The sequence below is a fragment of the Baudoinia panamericana genome (assembly GCF_000338955.1).
Source record: "Baudoinia panamericana UAMH 10762 unplaced genomic scaffold BAUCOscaffold_1, whole genome shotgun sequence".
Classification (NCBI taxonomy): domain Eukaryota; kingdom Fungi; phylum Ascomycota; class Dothideomycetes; order Mycosphaerellales; family Teratosphaeriaceae; genus Baudoinia; species Baudoinia panamericana.
Window position 1 is genome coordinate 571,131 of NW_006911257.1, and position 23,745 is coordinate 594,875.

A 23,745-nucleotide genomic window follows, 5' to 3' on the forward strand; every position below is an offset into this window, starting at 1 on the left:
CTCGACCACTAAAATACCCAGCCCTTGTGTTCTCCAGACTCAACGAACCTGACGGCTAACGCAGTGGCCTTGTCCAGATCCTCCTGCGGAAGTCCCAACTTCTCATTCTGCAAGTCTTCCAGGAACAAGCTCGACCCATCCTGGAAGAACATGCGAGCGTATAGAAGTATGGCGAAGCCGTGGAAGTCGCCTTGCTTGAACATGGCTTGACCACGTTCATACCTGACCCTGCTGTTCTCGTGGGTAATGGTCCATTCAGATTCCTTCTGCCCAGTGACACGCAGCACGGAAGCCAGCATATCGCGCTGGGAGGTGTAAAATGAAGAGATGTAGACAGCGTCGTTTTTGTAACTGTTTACACTCAGCTGGCCCGGTGATTCTGGCTCGATTGGCAGTGAGAGCAATTTAGCTACGGCCCGGCCGCATTGGTCCCATGTGGAAGTGGTGATCTTGAAGTCACCGTTGTCAAAGAGCGTCAACTTCTTCTCGAGGAAATCGAACCCAAAGCGCATCTCGGCTCCAGACAGGGAGAATTCATACCAGAAGGCACATGACAGTGCGATCCAGTGCATGTTGTTGCCGCCCTTTTCTTCGATGTAACGACGGACCTTAAGTGCACTCATGCCGAGGACGACTTCTTGAGCATATTTCTCGTCAGAATACTTCCCGCCGTACTCGTTCGGCATGATGAACTTGATACCGGCATCGAGTGCTGCATCTACGAGCTTTTCCTGGGAGCCTGGTGGCGCCTATCGAAGACGACTTTTAGCAGTGTCTCATATTGGCATGCAGAGGTTAAGGTCTTCAATGCGTACCATGACATTCATCGTAATGATCAGGAAGTCTTGGCCTTTAAGAGCCTCGACAAGTGAGTCATGGCTGCTGTAGTCGACCTCGGCACGAGCAACACCAGTGGGAATTTTGGCTGTGCTGTCTGGCCGAGTGATTGCAGTAACCTTGTGTTTGCCGCCTTCGACCAAGGCTTTCGACATATAGCTTCCGACGTGACCGCCTGCACCAACGATAGCAACGTTCTCGATGTAGTTTTTCGCCATGGTGACGTTGTGGTCGTGCTGGTCAAGGATCAAGCTGATGTTTCCTGACGTGTCAGAAGTGAGCAATGCCTAGGTAGCGCGTGAAAGGTTGCTTCGATGTTGGGGGGAAAGGATTTATACCTACATTCATCGCACGAGTTGCGCCGACGGTAACTCATGACACCGCTAATGTCCGGAGCGATCGCTATTGCGGCATCGACACGGTCTCTTGACGTCGATAGAACGTGCAGAGCAGCATGAAATGGTTGCTTGGTACATTACGGCCAGCCAATCATGCCATCCACTAGTGACAAAGCAGAGAGCAGAGAATACGAGCGTCGGTTAGCGTTGATCGCATACGATAATGGGTTAGTGTGTCGGGGGATATCGAGACCGCTCAGCTCCGTCTTCATTGTTACTCTCCTCTGACAAGTTTTCAGTACGGCTCCACATAGACTTATGGTGCATTCCCAAATAATGCGAGCGAAGCGCGCAGTGTCAGCAACATAATGGGATAGGTTACATACCTGGAACCTCCGCCGCCAAGCGAGGACAGAAGGTTCTACTAAACCGCGCTATACGTCGTCTTTGGACTTGGCAATGGCTGGTGTTCATGCTGCCGAGTATCGTATTAGAGCTGTCTAAGTCGCAGGATGCGGCTCCTCGTCAAGTGTTAGAGATCGACAATGGTTCATTGCTGGGGTGCGATGTGACTGGTGGCACGACTTCGCTGCGGCACGGTCGCGCCGTGCTTGAACATCACCAAGTCATACAACGTACACCCTTCGGCTCACCGCATGGCAACATCAGTTTCCTTTCCCCCTTCCTTGACATATTCCACGCCCCTAGCGAGCCAACACCCTATTTTGGCACCCTTCAGCCTTCCCTCTCCTCCTTCTCTGTTGAACACTATTGTCCAATCCCCTGGCGGCGTACGATCCATCGCTCTCGGATTGCCCAGCACCCATTCATCCTTTCCCAGCCTCCTCATCAGCCAGATCGGTCCCTTGCCGAGGAAACCGTCGAAAGAACCGTAGAGTGTACCGGTTGAACCTGTGATGTGGAGCGTGCTAGAGGACTCGGCAGAGTAGTATGTGCCGACATATTCGGCAGTGTCCGTCAGCGCAGGGGAGTCAGCAGAAAGGGGAATGATCTTCTGGCAATCGAGATGGCGATTGTCGCCAATCCGATCCACGTGCAGGACATCGCCGTCCAATGTGGCCTTCATACTTGTGGATTCAGCTGAGGTCGATGAGGTCAGGGTAATGGTCTCGCCGCTAGTCCCTGGGCCGTAGTTGAATGAAAGGGTATTAGGTTTCTCCCTGTCTCCGTCTTCAACAGTGACTACCAACTGCGTCTCGGCGTCCAGCCAGTCTCCCTTCCACTCTTTTCCCGGCACGAAGACTTCTCGTTGAGGCTCTTCGTAGCCCAAAATCTGCTTTACGAGTGCTTCTGTCCGCGGGTTCTCGTGATTGTGCATCACAACTAGAGAAAGTTTCTCACTAGGAACCTTGAGCCGCATATGCCGATACCCTCCCAGGGCCCCTCCGTGCCCGATAATGCAGGACTTGCCTGCCGTTTCGAAGCGAGCAAGGCCGTAACCATAGGCTGCTGGCGTGCCGTCCCTATAGGTTTGTTGCTGAGATGTTGTGGCGTAGAGACCCTCAGGATCGTGGTCCAGGTACTGTTCGTAGGCGATCATGTCCTCCAGCGTCACAGCTATCCCTGCGTCACCGGCCCATTCGATACGATTCGTGGCAGCGAAGTAGCCAACTCTGTCATTACCTTCGTATCCCGTAATTGGTAGTGGCAGGCCGGCGGTATTGGGGCACAGAGCCGCGGTTCTCATGCCTGCCGGGATGAAGAGGCGCTCTACGAGGAGTTGGGCCAGCGACATCCCGGAGACGTTTTCTAGGATTCGGCCAAGGACGTGGAAATTGACATTTGAGTACGAATACTCTGTTCCTGGGCTAAAGTGGAAACTCCTAAGCCTCTCGAGGGAGGCGGGGGCATCGTGGAGTAGCGAAAAAGGGCCATCGGGATGTGCGCCCCAAAGGGTGGTCATGGCCCAGTAGTCCCGGATCCCCGATTGCATGTTATACAGATCGGCGACTGTAAGTTTCTCAGCATCCTTTCCAAACGGTAGATTAGGTAGAAGGTTCTTGAGCTCTGCTTCGAATTGAGCAACTGGATCTTGCTCGCTTTCCCGCATTCGGGTTGTTGGTTTCTTCAGCAACGACACGTAGACCAGGCATATCATCTGCTTCGAGATTGAGCAGACTGGGAAATGCGTCTGAGCTGTCATTGGACTTCGGCGTTCCAAGTTGGCGTAGCCCCAGGCCTTTTGAGCGATGACTTTGCCATCTCGCAGGACTGCTGCGACGCCACCAGGTCCACGGGCGAGTTGTGGATATAAGTCAAGTATGCGTTGAAGGTCGAGGCTGGAAGAAGTCATTGCTTGCCGACCGTAGCTGGTGAGTGTTGATGTATGTTGCCGCTTCCATACAGCTATTGGAGCGCACGGAAGTGGGGCCAAACGCTGAGGCCGAAACAGTGAAGTGAATGAATACGAGCTTGCAACGAGTCGGAGATGCAGTATGCCACCAGTCTTAAAGAATCAACACTCCTAAGGACATTAATCGATGCTGGACTAAGCGGTCGGGTATACAACTTATAGCAAGTCTACCAAACACGAGATACGACGCTTTTCGGTCTCTAACCGCTCCAAACTCTTCCCACCTTCCCCATCGAGCTTCGCTCTAACCTAATCATCCTGGTGCAAAGTCCACCGCCGCTTTGGCTCCCGCACTCCTGCCGGCCACTGTCTTTTCACCTTGTCCCCTTCCACCGCGGCACCCTTGCCTCCACCACCCCACAAACCCTTCTGACTGAGCGCACGACTCAACGATTGTGGTGGCTGCGTGGGCAGCGAGCTGATATCGGATAGGCTGCCGCGCTTGTCCCGCGCTATGTTGGCTTGGGCAATCATTTGCGCGGCGGCTTCCGCAGAAGTCATAGCGTTGGCCGCGGTGTCATCGTTACTGGTGGTCGTGGTGCCATCATGCCCAAAGCCGCCGTTGAGAGCGGTAGCCATTGATGACGGAGTCGTCGGCGCCGCACTCGGCTTTGCGCCATCTGAGGTGGTTGGACGCGAGTCGGGCGGCGAGTTCGAAAAGTCCAATGCCCTGTCGTGGTCCGGGCTCAATTCTCTCGTGGGGTCATTGAGCGAGCTGAAGACGGCGCCGCGCTCGTCTTTTCCCTTTGCAGCTGACAAAGCGGGAGACACAGATGGTGCAGGCGACCAAAGTCCTGTATTGAACGAGCCGTTGGTGGCAGGTGTAGTATGGCTCCGAGGAAGATTGCCGGGTCCGGGCAATTGCACAGTAGGCGGAGCATTAATGTTTGCAGCCGACGGTCTACGGACGGAGCCAAGAACAGTACTAGTGTTGCTGCGAGTGCCGCTGTCAACTCCAGTGCCTGATCGTCTGGGAAGCGCAGTGAGCCCGCTGCGTGCGCCCGATGTTCCGACTGATGTAGTAGTTGTTGAAGAAGGAATTTTCGTAGGGTCTGCTCCTGGGCGCAGATGCTCGGCGGAAGAGATAAGTTTCATCTCGTAGATCGAGCTGAGACCGACGTCCAGGGTGCTCGCAGATCGGGAATGACGGTTGATGCGTGGTCGTGCTTCGGGGCTGAGAACGTCTTTCGAATCAGAAACGGCCGGCGCGTCATCTTTCCTGATCGCCAGCGTCAAGCTTGCCATGCCCACATCCAACAACACCGGCTGGCCTGTCAAAGCGCCGATCAAAGCATTACACCCAGCGCCATGCGTGACCATGATCACAACCAAGTCCTCCTCTTCATCGTCCAAACCGTGCCTCTCCGCCTGATCAAAACCAAGAGCGTCTTCCGCGCGGTCATCAGCATTATGTTGGCTGTACCAGTGCACGAGATGGTTCAAGCCTTTCCTAAAGCGCTTGTGCATCCCGGACCACTCTTCGCCATATTCACCGCCATCGCCCCAATCTTGTGGTGGCCGACTACTGTCCCATTGATAATCCACATCGACGCAGGCCTGGCGCGCGTGCGAAACATATCCACGTGGGATGTAGTCAGAACCAGAGACCGCATATTGCGGCGTCGGTGCAATGTACACGCTGAGCTCGGGTTTAGGCAGTGTGGAAATATGCTGTTGCATCGCATGGTTACCTCGGAACGGAGAGCGGCGGCCAGAGCCGGATTCATTGCTACCGATACTGCTGACGCTGCCCGCGCGGTCCCTCTTGATCCCTTGAGGCAGTAAGGCGGTATTAACCTCTTCCCACTCATCCAGCGAGTCTTTGCTGCCACCACTGGTGGTCGGCTTCTGTACGTTGCTGCCGCTCCAGAGACTGCTGTTGGAAGTCTTGGTATTGAGCGTAGGTGTGAAAATGTCCACAGTCTCGTTCTGCATCAGCTCCGCTTTGGCTGTTGCTACCATCAATGCGCTTGGCGGAGGAGGTGTGATCTGGTCAAAGTACTGCGGATTCAGCCACTCGCCCAAGAAAGCGTCGACTCGCATCTTCGACTTCCTATGTCGGCGAGGCTCGCCCAACACCCTTCTCGCTATGGCGTGCGCGAAGTCGTTCTTCGGTTCCACGATTGGGTCCAGCCGTGGAGAGGCCAGGCCTTCGACACCGCGAAGGCGAGGAGATGCAGAGTGCATCGCTCGGCCTTTCGAGGTGGGCCTACTGCCTGACTCTGTCGCGGAAGGCTGATATTGGGCCATGCCTGCAGCAATGGCAACACTTGTTTGGACGCATCGCAGGAAAGGCGAGGTATGAATGACGACCTTGTGTCTCTTCCTCCGCTTACGAGCCCCTTGATCACTCCAGCCCGTGTCCTTGCGCTTATTGCCGCTTGCGAAGTCGTATGTGGTGACTCCGTCGGCCAAAGTAGCTTCGCTTGCCGCAGCATCGTTCGCGCTCTGTTGCTCTCGCGCATGGAGAAGACTTGCGATGCGCACGCCAAGCGCCCGCGACTGGTTCCAGCCGCCGTAGGTGAGAGGCGGGTCGTATGGGGTGGGAGTTGACAGATGCCACGACTGATCCGCGGCGTCCAGTCTGGGACCATGTCTGGCGATGATGACGACCGCCGGTTGCTGCGCCATTCCTACGTCGTACCTTGGTGTTGTCTCTAGCATTTATGTGTATGACGCAGAGCGAACGGGAGGTTGAGAGCTCTCGTCTCAGTCTGCTGACATTTACCTGTACGGCCTACAGTGTGACGTCGTCGAATGCCTCACGCCTTAATCATCTTGTTATACCGTCCGCCTTTCTTCACAACGGCGATCTCCTTAGAAGAATATTAAAATAGCGACAACAAACTTTCCGTTGACAGGAGTGTACCTCCGTAACCGACGAGGCTTGTCCACGCCCTCTCATGCCGAAACTCTTTTGGCGGGGAAAGGGTTCGACGTTGCTCCGCGCCGCCGCCTGACCGAAGAGACCCCTGCAACCTGCTCCCATGTAACCGTGGGCCATGTTCAAAAACGTGTCGCCAGAGCTGCATCCTGCGCCTTCGACAATGGCTCAGCGTGCCAAGGGTGCATCCTCCTAAGCTGGAGCCAACGTGGCAGCAGTACCATCAGCCATGGAAACGCTTCACAAAGAGCGCATTGCTCAAAGTGGTGCTGTACTCTTTCCAAGCATAGACTGACTCTTACCATGTAGAGGTGATCCGGTTCTTATCATTGGACTTTTCCCTTCTACTCTCGTTACAGTCTGAACGTACCCTCCACAATGGCAACAGCAGCTGACTATGGTTGCCTTTCAAACTAGGCCGTCATGCTCAATGCAGATGCTAACATAGACTGCCGCAAATGCCACCGCGTGGTGCCACTCGAAGTTCTCAGCTTTGGTTTCTCCCCGTACTGGCACCCTCAGCATGCAAGAAGCGCTCAAAATCCTTGGTTATCCCACCCCTTACCACTACAGCAGCATTCTTAGTAACGTTTACGACACCAATATGTGGCAGGAAGCCTTGCGCTCCACGTATAAAGGTATCGGCAAACCTCTCACTTGACGTAAGTGGGATCAATTACTGGGCCACTGCGGCGCGATCACCGATGCACCTGCAGTTTGCTTCTGGCGCGAATTGCTGAATGCGTGCCCGGAGGCAAAGGCGGTACTCGTCGAGCGAGATGAAGGGCAATGGTATGCCTTCTGCTGCGTTCTCCTCGAAGGTGTCTTTGACCCGTTCGGCCACTACGTCTTGCGCTTAACGGACCCTTCCGGTTCGGTCGCATAGTCACTACGGGCATGCTCTGGATGGATGGCTTCTTTGGCTCTACGAAGCTGGCACAAGCGAGATCGAACGCACGGAAAGCATACCGAAAATACTATGCCGACATTCGGGGGACAGTGACGAAGCAGAGGTTGCTCGAATTCGAGCTTAGCGATGGCTGGGAACCGCTTTGTAAGTTCCTGGAAGAAGATGTGCAGAATGTGCGGTCTCCAAAACCAAATGAGGCGAAGACGATCCAGATAGCCTTCGGGCGCTTGGCAGGAAAGGCAATTAGGCATTCGCTAGTCAACATTGCAGTCCTTGTTGCTGTTAGCGCTACGGTAGTAGGCGCGGCTTGGAGCATGCTCTTGTGATGCCGCGCATCATCACCAGCTACCGGGCTATTAGAGCTGTCGATTGATGGTCACGTGTCTTCCATGTCAAGCCGTGAGCTGATATAGTGTGGTCTACTTGTATTGGTTCCGATCGTGGTATTACATGCACTGACCGTCATGACTCGCGCGGCGCTTTCACATGCCTCGCTTGACCTTCCTCTCCCATCTCCGTCCCAGGCTGCTTAACCGCAAACAGTCGGGTTTCCCGTCTCGCAGTACGTTCACAATGGCGGAACGCAAAGGCGCATACGGCACATCCACGACCAACGATGCCTCCTTCCGCAAGACCTGGGATCGCGAAGCATACGCGCGGCAAGCGGCTGAGCGCGAGCAGAAGGTGAAAGAAGAAGGCAAAGCCCGCTACGAGGCCGCGCTCGAAGGCAAGAAATACCATCGGCCCACAGTAGCGCCCGAGGACGTGCGGGAGACCGAAGCGCGCAAAGCACGGCTCAATGTCGCCGATCAAGTAGGCAAGACCCAGCTCATAGCCGTTGGTGCGGGTCAAGGCAAGCGCGGCAAATCCGCAGGTTTCTATTGTGATGCTTGCGACCTTACTTTCAAGGACAACTTGCAGTTCGTGGAGCACCTGAACAGTAAGCAGCATCTTGTGACGACTGGGGAGAGCGGGGAAGTGAGGCGTGCGACATTGGAGGAGGTCAAGGAGCGTTTTGAGTGGCTGAAGCGGAAGAGGGACGAAGAGCGATCTAGGGAGGTGGTGGACTTGGAGGCCAGGATTGAGGTTGCAAGGGAGGCGGAGGAAATGGAGAGGGAAGAGAAGAGGCGGAAGAGGAACGAGAAGAGAAGGAAGACAAAAGATGGTGTAGGCGTGGATGGAATCAAGTTGGAGAATGATGGGGTGATTTGCTGAATTTTGTGCGTTGAAGCGGCGACCTGCGGTGGCGCTGGAGACAGATTCAATTCCTTGCGGCTTCAAGGGCTGATCCATGTTGGACACTTAGCGCGGCGTTGGAGGCGAATGTAAATCGGTCTGTGAAGTGCGAACAGTGGCTTTACTCTTCTAAGTTCACTATCTTGCAACTCGCGCTCACATTGAGCGAGCTTTACCGGCCTTCGAAACACGAACATGTCCCTCCGCAGCTGAATCACTAACCACGGTTTGCGAATGAGGATTCGAATGGAACGAGCAGACGCCATCCAAAATCGTTGTGTGACCACAACCAAACCTCGACTTCACCACCTGCATGTGCACGCTGCGCACAGAACCGTGTATGGTGCACCTAGTACGAGAACTACGCCAAGACAGCCGCCAGCTCAAGGCTCACTGTGCGTACGCATCAGTACGCCAAGCCGGCTCACTTAAGCTGGCTACCCGTGCTGCCTTAGGCCTTACGTTTGGCGCGTCGACCGCGGAATTCGGCCGTTAGGCGTAAACAATCTCGAGGTTTGTTTGCGCAGCACCTTTCAAACACGTTAGTGAACGTCACCACGGTTCAGGTGATGATACGCTCGTCCTCTTCGACATCCTACCGCAAATATTATGTCAGTGGCACAATTTGTTTAGTCGCTGCGCGCCTATAATACGCCTTTGAGACGCGCCCGGATCTCAGCGTGCCCAACAATGGAGGACTCGATGGAAGTCTCTGCCTATGAGGCCAACGGCAGCAGCGACTTTGAGCCGGTCGCGAAGGCGGTAAGTACTAAGTCGTGGAGTATACGAACGAGGCCGAGTCTAACAACATGCAGAAAGCCAAAGCGCCTACGAAGAAGCCTGCAGTGCCCAAGGCAAAAGCCGTGAAACAAACGACGCTGAAAGTCACCAAAGCAGCACCGCCAGCGAAGTCGAGGAAGCGCAAGGTGGACTCTGACAGCGAGAATGACGACGATGAGGATTCTGTTCATGACAACTCGCTTCTCTCGAACACACCTCCTTCTGCGAAGAAGCAGAAGAAGGCGCCTGCAGCGAAGAAGGCAGCAAGCAAGCCGCTCATGGAGGTTGAGAACGGAAGTTTCACGCTCGATGGCGCAGCAGACGAAAAGCCGAAGTCCGCGAAAAAGACAAAGGGCAGCGCAACGGAGCAATATCAGAAGCTTACACAGCTCGAGCACATTCTCAAGCGTCCCGATACGTACATTGGCTCCGTCGAGCGAACCACGGAGCAGATGTGGGTGTACAACTCTGAGACGGATCAGATGGAAAACCGGAAGGTGACCTACGTACCCGGTCTGTACAAGATCTTCGATGAGATTCTGGTTAACGCTGCCGACAACAAACAGCGCGACAAGAACATGAACGAAATGCGCGTACTGGTCAATCGTGAGATGGGCGTGATATCGGTTCAGAACAACGGCCGCGGCATACCGGTAGAAATCCACGCTACGGAAGGCATTTACATCCCAGAAATGATCTTCGGTCATCTACTCACGTCTTCCAATTATGATGATGAGGAAGCGAAGGTCACCGGTGGTCGCAACGGTTACGGTGCGAAGCTCACAAACATCTACAGTACTCAATTCCAGCTGGAGACGGTAGACTCAAAGACTAAGCAGAAGTATAAGCAGACCTGGAAGAAGAATATGTCGGAGATTGGCACGGCCAAGATCGAACCCTGCAAGGAGGACGACTACACCAAGATCACCTTTATGCCTGACTTCCGCAAGTTTGGCATGGACAAAATGGACGATGACTTCGAGGCGCTAGTCAAGCGCCGTGTCTACGACATGGCTGGTACCTGTACAGGCGTCAAGGTGTTCCTGAACGACAAGCGGATCAAAATCAGCAAGTTCAAGCAGTATATGGAGATGTATACCAAGGCTATCAAGAGTGAGAACCTGGCAAATGGTACAGAATCGGAGCAGGTCATCCTTACCGACAATCCACACGAGCGCTGGGAGATCGGTTTCGCAGTTTCTGATGGCTCTTTCCAGCAGGTCTCATTTGTCAATTCTATTGCCACAACGTCCGGCGGTACGCACGTCAACTACATTGCCGACCAGATCTGCGACAAGCTCGAGGAGATTGTAAACAAGAAGAACAAGGGCGGTGTCAAGCTGAAGAAGGCACAGATCCGAAACCATATCTTCCTCTTCGTGAACGCGCTTATTGTCAATCCTGCCTTCACCTCGCAGACCAAGGAGCAGCTCACGACCAAGCCTAGCGCATTTGGGAGTAAGCCGCAGGTCAGCGAGAAATTCCTCAAAGACATTGCGAAGACTGAGGCCGTGACCAACATCCTACACTTTGCACAACAGAAGGCTGATAAGGTTCTTGCAAAGTCTGATGGCAATCGTCGGCAGCGCATGAATAACAGCAAGCTTACGGACGCCAACGATGCGGGCACGAAAGATGGCTACAAGTGCACTCTGATTCTGACCGAAGGTGACTCGGCTTCATTGTTGGCTCTTGCAGGTCGTGCTGTTGTCGGGCCTGACCGTTTCGGCGTCTTCCCGCTTCGTGGCAAGCTGCTCAATGTGCGCGATGCGTCTATCGATCAGATCTCGAAGAACCAGGAAATCCAGAACATCAAGAAGTTTATGGGTCTGCAGCACAAGAAGGAATATACTGACACGAAGTCACTGCGCTACGGTCACTTGATGATCATGACCGATCAGGACCACGATGGCTCACATATCAAAGGCTTGCTCATCAACTTCCTCCAAGTCCAGTTCCCGAGCTTGTTGAAGATCCCTGGCTTCCTGCTCGAGTTCATCACTCCTATTGTCAAAGTCTGGAGAGGCGACCCCAAAAATCCGAAAGCGAAGCGCGATTTCTTTACCATGCCGGAGTACGAGGCCTGGAAGGAGCAGCCCGGTAATGAGAGAGGCTGGGACCACAAGTACTACAAGGGGTTGGGTACCTCTGACACCAAAGACGCCCAGATCTACTTTGCGGATCTCGACAAGCACCTGAAGCGGTTTCACAAGATTCAGGACGGTGAGCCGGAGCTACTGGAACTGGCGTTCAGCAAGAAGAAGGCAGATGCACGGAAGCAGTGGCTGCAGGAATTCGTACCTGGCACGTATCTTGACATGTCCGGAACGGACGACATTACTTATGACAGCTTCATCAACAAGGAGCTCATCCTTTTCTCCATGGCGGACAATGTGCGTTCGATCCCATCCGTCATTGATGGCTTTAAGCCGGGCCAGCGCAAGGTGCTGTACACCTGCTTTAGACGCAACCTGAAGAAGGACGTCAAAGTCGTCGAGCTTGCCGGCTCAGTCTCAGGTCTGACCGCCTACGCCTACGGTGAAGCATCAATGCAGGGCACCATCGTCGGCCTGGCGCAGAACTTCGTCGGATCAAATAACATGAATTGCCTCGAGCCATCAGGCAATTTCGGCTCACGTCTACAAGGTGGCCAAGACGCCGCGAGCGCCCGTTATATCTACACGAGACTGTCACCCTTCGCTCGCAAGGTCTTCCATACTACAGACGAGGCATTGCTTACATACAACACCGATGACGGGAAGACCATCGAGCCGGAGTGCTACTTGCCGATTGTGCCTATGATCTTAATCAATGGCGCTGACGGAATAGGTACGGGATGGAGCACATCTATCCCGAACTATAACCCCGAAGATGTCATTGCGAACCTCAAGCGCCGTATGGAAGGTGACGGCAAGGATGCCATGCAAGCCATGACTCCATGGTTTCGAGGCTGGACCGGACCAGTTGAGCAGACTCGTGACGATCAATTCAAGTTTAATGGTGTCATAACCGTTACTGGCGACAACACGGTCGAGGTTACTGAGTTGCCTGTGCGCGTTTGGACGCAGGACTTCAAGGACAAGCTTGAAGACATAATAAAAGCCGAGAAGAGCCCTTCTTTCATCAAGGATTACGTCGAATACAATACACCTGAAAGAGTGCACTTCATCATCAAGATGGAAGAGAAGAGCATGCAATCCGACGAAGGCAAGCTGGCTGATTTCTTCAAATTGAGCAAACCTATGGCTACATCTAACCTCGTCGCGTTTGACGCTCACGGTCGCATCCACAAGTACGCTACGCCTCTCGACATCATGGAGGAGTTCTACCAAGTCCGTCTGCAGATGTACCAAAAGCGCAAGCAGCATATGCTCGCAGAGATGCAAAGGGAGCTTGAGAAATTGAGCAACCAAGCGCGATTCGTGAAGATGATCATTGATGGCAAGCTGGTGGTCAGCAAGAAAAAGAAGGCTGTGCTGGTCGCAGAGCTGCAGAAGCTTGGCTTCACGCGCTTCCCCAAAGTCGTGGACGCGAAAAAGGAAGGGGAGTTCGAAGCCGTTATCGAGCCGGGCACCGAAGGCGAGGAGTCGAATGCGGATGATGCAGATACTGCCGCCGGAGCGAGTGACTATGACTACCTTCTTGGCATGGCCATATGGTCGCTTACGCAAGAGCGAGTTGAGAAGCTGTTGAAGCAGATTGGCGACAAAGAGACGGAGATCGACGCTCTGACCAAGAAATCTGCGAAGGATCTGTGGAAGACCGATCTTGATGCGTTGCTTGAGGAATGGCAGAAGCAGCTCGAGGAGGAGGCGAAGCGGGAGAAGAAGGTGAGGTCGAAGGGTCGTCGTGCGAGTGCGAAGCTCGGCATAGGTGCAAAAGGGGGCAGCAAAAAGCGCAAGGCTAACGATGACTCGGATTTTGCCGAGGACTCTGACTTCGCAGCCAAGAAGCCGGTTGCGAAGGCTGCGAAGCCTAAAGGGGGAGTGCTGGCCATGCTGAATAACAAGTCTGCTGGCGTGAACGGAGTTGAGCAGAAGCCGGTCGTGAAGCCGGCAGAACTACAGATGACCCTTGACGGAGCGTTCGACAAGCCGAAGCCCAAGCTTACGGCTGCTGCTAGGATGGCGGCATTGGCGGTAGACGACGTGCTTAAGCCGGCTGTCATGCCGAAGGCAGTGACGAAGACGTCCCATCCATCCAGGGACGTCGATGAAGACGTTTTTACCGCGGTGGCTAGAGAAAGCTCCAAGCCAGGTACGACAAAGCTTGTGGTCGCTAAGAACCTGGTGCCCACGAGCAACGACAGGGAGGAAGATGAGGACGACGATTTCGCGCAGGTCGTGAGGATGGCGTCGAAGCCGTCCGCTGCTCCTACGCGCACCGGCCGAACAGCCGCACAGAAGCCGAAGAAGTACACCGTGGACTCGGACGAGGGCGATTCCGACTTGAACAACGAGCCTCTGGACGATGTCAGCACCATGGTCAAGGGCATTGGCAACAATAACAAAGATGGACCGACACGCCTCTTCCATCCAGCCTCCGTTTCCCGGCCGACGAGCAGTCACGGCTCGAAGTCTGCCAGACCCGGCAAGAAGCTTACCGGAGACTCTGACGTTTCAGATGATGAGACGGACTGGGCGGCGCTAGCACAAAACTCGCCGCACAAGGCTGCTCGTCATACAGTTCTCTCGGACGACGACGATGAGCTTCTTGATATCAAGCCTAAGAACAAGCCCGCTTCGAAGGTATCTAAGACAAAAGCGATCAAGGAGTCTCCGGCATCCCTGAAGCTTGGGAAGGCGCCGTCGGCAGCCGCTATCGTGCATGCCCTACCGAAAACGCTTTCGCCAGCAGCTAAGGCATACGCCGCGAAGCAAGCAAAGGCTGGTGCAGCTGCTAAGTCTGCACCAAGGCTTAAGCTACCCATTGCTTCTGACGACGGTGACGACGTGGATGCACTAGCGAACGACATTCTGAGTGACGGCGAGGGCGCTCCCACGAAGTCTGCCGCTCGACCTGCGAGGCGGGCCGCGGCTGCGGCTGCGGCGTCAAAGAGCAAGTATGTTCAAGATGACAGCTTTGAGATGGATGACGATGGGGATTCGGAAGCGGAGTTCGACGACGACGATGAAGAGTGATGCGTCAAATGCGAGCAACCATAAGCCAGTGAGCCCATCCGTACACAGCAAGGAGGCTGGTCTAATACATCTCGCGTAGTTCGATACCCGGGTAGCAGTCCAAATGCAAGAGCTTAGCAAAGAAGTATCGATGTTTCATTTGTTTGATGGCGTGTCACTCACGGGCCAAGCTCCTCGTCCCCGACGACCCTTACATGTAGTCGTGTGCTCGAAGTACGTAGCCCGAGTCGGGCCGTGCGGCGAATTTCGCCAAGCAGAGTCGTCACCTTGCGGGCGGAACCCCGTGCAAGCGGGGCTTGGCTCGAGCCTTCATATGGCAGACTCCATGGCATTCTGCTGACCACACTTGGTCAGACGTACGTACCGAAACTCAATCTTGCTCGGCGCTCACTCTCTGGCCGGCACAGTCCAAGCCTCCTCGGAGAAGGTTCGGTGGCGGACGGGCATTCTGCCATATTGCTAACTGACATGGCACTCATACCTCCAGTGTGACACTCGACTTCCTCATAACCTAAATCGAGAATGTATCGAGATTTGCGGTTGCATCGTACGCTCACCCTGCCTCGAATGCTGGGGCTGTTCAACATGTCATCGAAGGTCTGTCGCTCACCTTGGAGCTACTCGTCCACAAGGTTCGCTACTGTGATGATACTTTTCTGGGTGCCAAGGCTGTCTGTCTTGGGACTTTGCGCTCAATGCTCTGCGTCTACAGTCGTCTCGAGGCGGTCCATATATAAGGTCTGCCCATTGTGTGATGTAAGTGCTTGGTCACTTTTTCAAAATTACATTTCATCTGGAAAGCGGTTGCAGGTGGCAAGGGTTCTGAAGCTCTCTCATTATTTCCAACATTCAATACACGTTCCCTTGGAATGGGGAAATCTAAGCAACCCGTTGACGAGCATGTCTCCGGACAATCAAACAAGCCTCTTTCTAAGCCCCCTCACGCCTTGAAATGGACTGATACAGCAAGCGAACTGCAGGCCGACGGTGAAGATGGCCTGACAACGCAAGAGGCATCACGCCGACTTGAGGAGTATGGACGGAACGAGCTCGGCGACGCCGGTGGCGTTAATCCTGGGAAGATCCTAATCCGTCAGATCGCCAACGCGATGACATTAGTATTGATTCTGGTGAGTGAGAAACCCTAAGGCTCTCTGGTATCTCAACCATCGCTAACGGACACACTCCTCCTTAGGCTATGGCCGTGTCATTCGGCATCCGATCGTGGATCGAAGGGGGCGTGATCGCGGCTGTCATCATCATCAATATCTCGGTGGGCTTCTTCCAAGAGTTTCAAGCGGAGAAGACGATGGATAGCCTGCGCTCGCTAAGCTCGCCTACTGCGAATGTTGTGCGCGACAAGCAGAACGTCAGCATATCGACGAGTGAGATCGTTCCGGGCGACCTCGTCGAGCTGAAGGTTGGTATGTATACGCTCGGTTACACGATTTTCCGCGGACTACACCGCTAACACATTTTGCCTAGGCGATACTATACCTGCAGATACCAGACTCGTTGAGACTGTGAACTTCGAGACCGACGAGGCTCTACTAACAGGAGAGTCCTTGCCGGTACGCAAAAACGCAGGTGACGTCTTCGCACCCGACACAGGTCCCGGTGACCGTCTGAACGTGGCGTATAGCTCATCGACCGTCACCAAGGGCCGTGCCACTGGCATTGTCTTTGCAACAGGCATGTCCACCGAGATTGGCACCATCGCTGCTGCCCTGCGTAAAAAGGAAGGCAAGGTGCGGCCAGTCAAGCGAAAGGAAGACGGCACAGCTCATCCGCATCGTTACCTGGAGGCTGCCGCCCTGACTGTCTACGATGCAGTTGGCGCCTTTCTTGGTGTCAACATTGGCACCCCACTGCAACAGAAGCTATCAAGACTCGCCGTGCTCCTATTTTTCGTCGCCGTCATCTGCACCATCATCGTCTTGGCCGCAAACTACTTCCTCAGTCGCCAGGAAGTCATTATCTACGCCGTTGCAACGGGCTTGTCCATGATACCAGCGTCACTTGTTGTCGTCCTTACCATTACTATGGCAGCTGGCACAAAGCGAATGGTGGAGCGCAATGTGATCGTACGTAATCTGCGCAGTATTGAGGCGCTTGGCGGCGTGACCGATATCTGCTCCGATAAGACTGGAACCCTGACGCAAGGCAAGATGGTGGCCAAGAAGGCTTGGATACCTGCCACTGGCACGTACACCATTGGCGACATCGAGGAACCCTTTAACCCTACGAAGGGCGAGATATCTCACTGCTCAAAGGAGCCCCGGGAGATGAGTGAAGAGGGGCAGGGAGAAAGGACATCGTATGCTGAGCTTGTGCAACGTAGTGACGACCTGAAAGAGTATCTGCGTGTTGCTTCCTTGGCGAACCTGGCCCATGTCCGAGAGACCGAGACCGGCAGTTGGACAGCGCGTGGTGACCCTACCGAGATCGCCATCCAGGTTTTCGCCACCCGTTTCCGCTGGAACAGGCGTGATTCTACTGCCGGAGAACAGCCGGCGTGGAAGCTGTTGCAGGAGTTTCCCTTCGACTCGGATGTCAAGAAGATGAGCGTTCTCTACAAAGACCAGCACAGCGGCAAGGTGTTCGCGTTCACCAAAGGCGCTGTTGAGCGGGTAATAACGTCTTGTACCTCGTACATGGGGGAGGGAAACGGCGAACTGCAGTCGATGACAGACGAGTACCGGGAACGCATCCTCGAGAACATGGAAGGGTTCGCCAGACTTGGTTTACGAGTGCTCGCTTTGGCAGGCAAGGAGTTCAATGAGGATTATGAAGATGGGGTCGAGATTGACCGCAACACAATCGAGGCCAAGCTCACGTTTCGCGGCCTTATTGGACTGTACGACCCACCACGGACGGAGTCCGCCGCATCGGTCAAGGAGTGCCACGAAGCCGGCATTGAAGTCCATATGCTCACAGGAGACCACCCAGGCACTGCTCGTGCTATCGCGAGCCAGGTTGGCATCCTGCCGAAGAACACACATGAGCTTAGCAAAGATGTCGCGGACTCGATGGTGATGACAGCCGCACAATTTGACAAGCTTACAGACGACCAGATCGACGACCTGCCTGTGCTACCTCTCGTCATCGCGCGTTGCGCGCCCAGCACCAAGGTCCGTATGATTGAGGCCCTCCATCGCCGCAAGAGATTTGCTGCCATGACTGGTGATGGCGTAAACGACTCGCCGTCCCTCAAACGCGCAGACATCGGCATAGCAATGGGCCAGGCGGGTTCAGATGTTGCCAAGGATGCGAGCGATATCATCCTCAGCGATGATAATTTCGCCAGTATACTTGCTGCCGTTGAAGAAGGTCGCCGGACGTTCGACAACATCAAGAAGTTTGTGTTGCATCTGCTGGCGCAAAACATCGCCCAGGCTTTGATCCTGTTGATCGGTCTTATTATCAAGGACGGTGAAGGCATATCTGTCTTCCCCATCGCACCAGTGGAGATATTGTGGATCATCATGATCACCTCCGGCCTTCCGGATATGGGGCTGGGGTTCGAGAAGGCTGCGCCTGATGTTATGGAACGCCCGCCGCAGAACCTCAAGGCAGGCGTGTTCACTGTAGAGGTTCTGTGCGATATGGTCGTCTATGGGTTCTGGGTCGCAGCGCTCTGCCTGGCCGCTTTCGTCATTGTTCTATACGGCTTCGGAGACGGAGTCATCGGCTTCCGATGCAACGAGAGCATCGGTGACGGTTGTGAGACCGTGTTCCGCGCACGAGCAACCTGTTTTGCTACGCTGACATGGGTAAGTACTCAACAGAGTACCTGAAATGGTTGAGCAACACTAACAAGCTTGCAGTTCTCCCTCTTTCTTGCATGGGAGGTGATCGGTAGGTTCTCGCGACTCGACAGGCCACTGTGTGATACTTAGCTAACCTCTACCAGACATGCGCCGCTCTTTCTTCAACATGCAACCCGGATCCAAGCGTTACCTTACGCAATGGCTGATCGATATCTGGCACAACCAGTTCCTCTTTTGGGCTGTAATGACTGGTTTCGGCACAATCTTCCCGATCCTCTACATTCCAGGCTTGAGCAATATCGTCTTCAAGCACACAGGAATCTCTTGGGAATGGGCTATTGTCTTCATCGGATCATTCTTGTTCTTCGCTGGTGTTGAGACATACAAATACGGTAAGCGAGCGTGGCTGAGGCGCAGAGCGGCGAAGACGGAGAGCGCTGTTGGGAGCCAGAGTGACGAGATGAAGCCGTTTGCGCGCTACTTGACAGACTCAAGCTTGAAGAAGGACGCTGAGAAAGCGTAAACATGGAAAGCATATCGGTCTGGACAGGTGCTTCCGATAGCGGTTATAGACGAAGAGTTTGTGAACCAAGTGTTTGCATGCATGGATCCACGCAATTGATCGTGTTGGAATCAGCTTGTTGCGCGAGACGTTTGATTGGAAGACCGCCGCGCTTCCGTGACATCGTGTGTTCTACCTTGCGTGGAAATATGTATAACGCTCGTGTCCTGTCAGTACCTGACAAGCATCTCTTTTTCGTCATCCGCCTAACGAAACCATGACACGTCCTGGACGCCGCAGTTGCGTGGCAAGCTGAGAAGCCATGTACTAACACACGGCTGCCGGAACTCGACTGACGTTTGGATTAGCTTTTGTACTTCGTACGACCTTACACCGCCGTCACTCGGCCACAATGCATCTGCATTCCCAGTTGCAAGTTTCTAGCTTTGCGCAAGGGTACTGTAAGGCGCAAGAGTCGCAAGGCGATAACTCTATGCGGAAGCTGCAAATGCTTGTCACTCCGTAGCTTCTATACTTCAACCACGTCAACCTGTGGAGTGACCTCCGGGATTCACCGAAAGCTGGCTAGAGCTCGCTTACGCTGGCGGTGCCGTTTACCTATGGCGTTGGCGCGCGTCTTTTCCCCCCGACATGTCTTCCACGGCTACGGGATGGGACATTTGGAGGGCGAGCGGTTGGACAGAGCGGATGGCTACCTACAGTACTTTGTACGCCAGAGGCTCGTCCAAAGTCTAAGTCTTCATGGGCGACAGAGTTGGCAATCGACATCAATATTCACGAAAGCTTCAGACGGGTGCGGATGTGGCGCTCGCGTGGCATCGCCGCACCGCATCTGTCAAGCGCATTGTCTATATCTGGCCCGGAAGCTGGGCGAGGGAACATGATCTGAGGTGTCCTGTTGGGCGCAACCCAGACAGACTGCAATCTGTGGCCCTTGTTTCTTCCTTGGCACCAACCTCGTTTGCGACGCAACCCGATGAGGGGAAAAGGCTAGCGAAGGCGATCAACGTCCCCATGTTGTGGAGCCTAGGCGTCTTTCTCCACACCAAGTCTTTACGTGCATCCACGTGACGTGAACGGGCCCATGGTTCTTGTGGGCGGGCGAACACCTAACTTTCCGAGCTTACCACCTTCTGCGTCAACCACCTTCTGCGTCAACCACCTTCTGCGTCAATGGCCTTCATCGTATCCGATCACTGGATCTTGCTGCGAGAGACGCGGAGAGTTCCCCGCCATTGCTGTACCCATCACACGACCTTTGGACTATGACATAACACGACACCCGTGCTCACCATAGCTGCTGATGCATGCGATCCTCGGCGACTCTATTTGTTGAGCCTCGTATAGGCGCTCATTGTTCACAGGCGCAGCAACAACGCACGTTTTGGACGTGCACATGCAGTGCTACTTTAGCCAGAGGACAAGTCTGGAAAGCTTGTATTGACCAGGACACAATGGCCTCGGACTACAAACCCAGCTCCCCGGGCTCAGACCTGCTACACATGAGCACCATCGGACCTGCCTCTACCTTCGGGGGCAGCCAGTCCGGTAGTGACTTTGGATTTGGCACGCCACAGAGCGTGAGTATTGAGGGCATGATGCAAAGCAGCAGTAACGGAGCCATGAACGCCTTTCATTCAACATCTGCCCCGGCGGCGAATAGCACCCAATCGTACGGGCCTACCTTTGATTCGACCTTCTCTCGTTCGCCAACGATGCTCGGTGGAAGTGTGCTCAACAGGCATATCGGCACCTCAGCGCATCTGCACAAAGGCACGTCGCCTGTGTTGACGCATCACCATCGTCTCAGCTTCGGCAGCGGTGCGGCGCCTTATGGTAGCCTAGAGCGGAAAGAGAGCGTTGCAGGCTCCGACACGACGAGCCCAGGTGCCCAGCACGGCCACCACGGTATAGGCGAAAATGCCTTGGCTAGCAACAGCAATGATACCCTCAACACTCAGGCGCAGAGTTTCGAAGACACAAATGGCGTGAAGGGCAGCGAACAGCAATCTGTACCGCCGTCTTGGGCCGAGCTGAAGACTAAGGCGGGGAAGGAGCGCAAGCGGTTACCGCTGGCTTGCATTGCCTGTCGGCGGAAGAAGATTCGCTGCTCGGGTGAGAAACCAGCTTGTAAGCATTGTCTCCGGTCGCGGATACCTTGTGTGTACAAGGTCACGACCCGAAAAGCGGCGCCTCGAACAGATTATATGGCGATGCTGGACAAGCGGCTGAAGAGGATGGAAGATCGCGTGATCAGAATCATACCGAAAGATGAGCAGGGCATTGTCTCGAATACTGGCCGAGCTGTGGTCAAGCCACCGCTTCCGCCACCACCGTCCAAGCCGTCATCATCCAAGAAGCGAGTGGCCGAGCAAGCGTTCGGAGAAGAGCTTGACGAGTGGGCGAGCGCAAAGGCGGCAGGCACAGTGACGAAAGACCAGCGTAATGCCGCACAAGGCTCGGACGATGTCACAACGCACGACGCTGAGGAGCGCAATCTTCTCATGGAAGGTGCAGATAAGCTTCCTTCGAAGGAGCTGCAAGAACATCTCTCCGAGGTCTTCTTCGACTACGTCTACGGTCAGAGCTATCATCTCCTCCACAAGCCTAGTTTCATGCGGAAGTTGGCTCAGGGGACGGTGCCACCAGTGTTGATGTTGTGTGTGTGCGCTATCTCGGCGCGCTTCTCCAGTCATCCATCTGTGAGGACGGAGCCAGCTTTCTTGCGAGGCGAGAACTGGGCACAACCTGCGCGTGAAATAGCACTGAAACGATACGACACGCCGAACATTACCATTCTGATCTGTTATCTCATACTTGGATTGCACGAATTTGGGACCTGTCAAGGCGGTAGATCATGGATGTTCAGTGGCATGGCCCAACGTATGGCGTATGCATTGCAGCTGCACAGAGATGTTGACCACGACCCCAAAGTTCGACGTAGCACGGACGGCAAAGGTGGCGACGAAGATCTGACATTCACTGATCGAGAGATCCGGCGACGCACGATGTGGAGTTGTTTCTTAATGGACCGTTTCACCTCGAGCGGCACCGACAGGCCTACTTTTGTTGCAGAGCATTTCATCCGTGCACAGCTACCTATCCGTGAAAGCTACTATCAAATGGAGATCACTGGGCCAACGGAAGATCTTGAGGGTAACGTACCGCATCCAGTCCCGCCAGATACGGGCCAGCTTTCAAACGCCAGGGAAAACATGGGCGTTGCTGCGTACCTTGTTCGACTAGTTGCCATCTGGGGTCGAGTCATCCACTATCTTAATCTCAGCGGCAAAGACCGCGACGAGTTGCCAATGTGGGCTGAAGGCTCCATGTTTCTCAGTATACAGAGCTCGCTTGACAAGTGGACAAGTGCATTGCCGCAGACTCTGCATTACACGCCCAACAATCTGCAGAATTACGCAAGTGAGCATATCGCTAACCAATTCTTATTCCTACACATCATACACAACCAGATCATCCTCTTTCTTAACCGCTTCGCTTTACCGACACCTGGGAGTCGCGCTGCCCTACCGAAAGACATGCCGTCCGATTTCCTGCAGAAGGCTCAGAAAGCAGCCTTTGCAGCTGCCAATCAGATCTCTGCTCTTGTCCACGAATCTATGGATCATCTGGTCGTGGCGCCGTTCGCAGGGTACGCCGCTTTCTTCAGTAGTACCGTTCAGATCAACGGTGCTTTTGCGAAGAATCCGCAGTTGGAAGCCAGGAGCAAGCAGAACTTGGCATGGAACGTCAAGTTTCTAACGAAGATGAAGAAGTACTGGGGCATGTTCCACTTCGTAACGGAGAATCTGCGAGAGCTGTACCGCCGTCACGCAGATGCTGCACGGTCTGGGGCAGGCCAGAGCAAGCATACAGACGGTGGTGATGGCGCGATCTTCCAATACGGAGATTGGTTCGATCGCTATCCTCATGGTGTCAGCGGCACGGACTATGAGGAGCCTTCTCTGGTGGTGAAGAAAGAACCTGGCGCGGATGCCGTACTTGGACAGAAGAGCGATCTACAGACCGTCGAAGAGTTCTTCTCCAAGCTCAGCCCACCGAGTCGTGCAGCACATACGCAACAGCAACATCAACAGAGGAAAGCCAGCAGCAAAAAGCGGCGAGCTTCGAAGTCGGACAGCAAGAGCAATGCTGCAGCCAAGGCTGCTGCTCAGCCACAGAAGGCTGACGGGGAGTTTGCATTACCCATGCATGGCAACCTCCTCAACGGTCAAGATCTGCAGCAAGATATGGATGGAGCGCGCCAACACTCGATTGCATTTCCACCAGGCTTTCAACCTCCACCCAACGCGTTACTGTTCGATGCACCGCAGCACACGCTGAGCCAATTGGATAGGCAGATGGTATTGAACTCCTACGCTGGCATCGACCCCTCGGCCACCGCACATGCTTTCCCACATCAGCAGCAATATATGTTCGATCAGTCGAGCAACATGGACCCGTTTAACTTAGACGCCTTCTCCGGCTATTCGGATCCTAACGCTGGCGGCAATTGGGGCGATCCCTCTACTGCATGGTTCATGCCGTTCAACATGGACCCTCCTACCATTGGCGATGATAACAATCTGTTCAACAGCAATCCCGATTGGACGAACCTCGGTCAAGGTTTCGGAGACATGGCTGGCGGACTGCCACCAAGTGGTCTTACGCCAAGACCGGTCGATATGGATGTCGCACAAGACAGGAGCGTCACCGGCGGCAGCAACGGTGGTGGAGGCGGTGCAACAGACCCGAATGTTGACTTCGATAGCATGCAGCAATGATTGAGCTCCGAAGCTTTTCAGACTTTCGGCGGGAGAAGAATGGCAAGCCGAGTGATGTATATAGTGCAAAGCTTTGCGTCAGTATTCTGTGTAGATAGTTGGCGATACTAACACTTGGTACGACCCGCAGATGGTATGGAGCTCTCTCGTTCGAAGCTGCATGTCTTG

General features: G+C 54.4%; 7 protein-coding genes across 7 annotated transcripts; 5 read left to right on the forward strand and 2 right to left on the reverse strand.

The window, feature by feature from the left end:
• Window positions 1-8: 8 nt before the first annotated feature.
• Window positions 9-1,055, reverse strand: BAUCODRAFT_62406 (uncharacterized protein; the record flags this gene model as incomplete). Its single annotated transcript, XM_007673609.1, has 2 exons — window positions 9-749; window positions 816-1,055. 2 exons carry the CDS (start codon window positions 1,053-1,055, stop codon window positions 9-11), a joined length of 981 nt encoding a protein of 326 aa, XP_007671799.1.
• Window positions 1,056-3,798: 2,743 nt separating this feature from the next.
• On the reverse strand, window positions 3,799-6,180 carry BAUCODRAFT_118368 (uncharacterized protein; the record flags this gene model as incomplete). Its single annotated transcript, XM_007673610.1, has 1 exon — window positions 3,799-6,180. The coding sequence occupies one exon, from the start codon at window positions 6,178-6,180 to the stop codon at window positions 3,799-3,801; it is 2,382 nt and encodes a 793-aa protein (XP_007671800.1).
• Window positions 6,181-6,955: 775 nt separating this feature from the next.
• Window positions 6,956-7,758, forward strand: BAUCODRAFT_175871 (uncharacterized protein). Its single transcript, XM_007673611.1, has one exon. The coding sequence runs from the start codon at window positions 7,331-7,333 to the stop codon at window positions 7,667-7,669; it is 339 nt and encodes a 112-aa protein (XP_007671801.1). The 5' UTR covers window positions 6,956-7,330; the 3' UTR covers window positions 7,670-7,758.
• A 158-nt stretch (window positions 7,759-7,916) lies between these two features.
• Window positions 7,917-8,558, forward strand: BAUCODRAFT_61597 (uncharacterized protein; the record flags this gene model as incomplete). The annotated part of the gene is made up of 1 exon (XM_007673612.1): window positions 7,917-8,558. The coding sequence occupies one exon, from the start codon at window positions 7,917-7,919 to the stop codon at window positions 8,556-8,558; it is 642 nt and encodes a 213-aa protein (XP_007671802.1).
• Window positions 8,559-9,269: 711 nt separating this feature from the next.
• BAUCODRAFT_144266 (uncharacterized protein) lies at window positions 9,270-14,500 on the forward strand (the record flags this gene model as incomplete). The annotated part of the gene is made up of 2 exons (XM_007673613.1): window positions 9,270-9,341; window positions 9,395-14,500. 2 exons carry the CDS (start codon window positions 9,270-9,272, stop codon window positions 14,498-14,500), a joined length of 5,178 nt encoding a protein of 1,725 aa, XP_007671803.1.
• Window positions 14,501-15,104: 604 nt separating this feature from the next.
• BAUCODRAFT_81255 (uncharacterized protein) lies at window positions 15,105-18,914 on the forward strand. The gene is made up of 6 exons (XM_007673614.1): window positions 15,105-15,256; window positions 15,481-15,630; window positions 15,696-15,924; window positions 15,986-18,273; window positions 18,328-18,358; window positions 18,414-18,914. Exons 1-6 carry the CDS (start codon window positions 15,146-15,148, stop codon window positions 18,791-18,793), a joined length of 3,189 nt encoding a protein of 1,062 aa, XP_007671804.1. The 5' UTR covers window positions 15,105-15,145; the 3' UTR covers window positions 18,794-18,914.
• A 1,594-nt stretch (window positions 18,915-20,508) lies between these two features.
• Window positions 20,509-22,851, forward strand: BAUCODRAFT_60992 (uncharacterized protein; the record flags this gene model as incomplete). The annotated part of the gene is made up of 1 exon (XM_007673615.1): window positions 20,509-22,851. A coding segment is annotated over one exon (2,343 nt), but the record flags the coding sequence as incomplete, so codon positions are not given.
• Between the last annotated feature and the right edge of the window lie 894 nt (window positions 22,852-23,745).

Bases quoted from the DNA above. Each gene is read 5' to 3' on its own strand.
- BAUCODRAFT_175871 (XM_007673611.1), top strand. From the start codon at position 7,331: ATGCTCTGGATGGATGGCTTCTTTGGCTCTACGAAGCTGGCACAAGCG.
- BAUCODRAFT_81255 (XM_007673614.1), top strand. From the start codon at position 15,146: ATGATACTTTTCTGGGTGCCAAGGCTGTCTGTCTTGGGACTTTGCGCT. The intron at 15,257-15,480 runs GTAAGTGCTTGG...AGCGAACTGCAG, and splicing joins AGGTCTGCCCATTGTGTGAT to GCCGACGGTGAAGATGGCCT. The intron at 18,274-18,327 runs GTAAGTACTCAA...ACAAGCTTGCAG, and splicing joins GTTTTGCTACGCTGACATGG to TTCTCCCTCTTTCTTGCATG.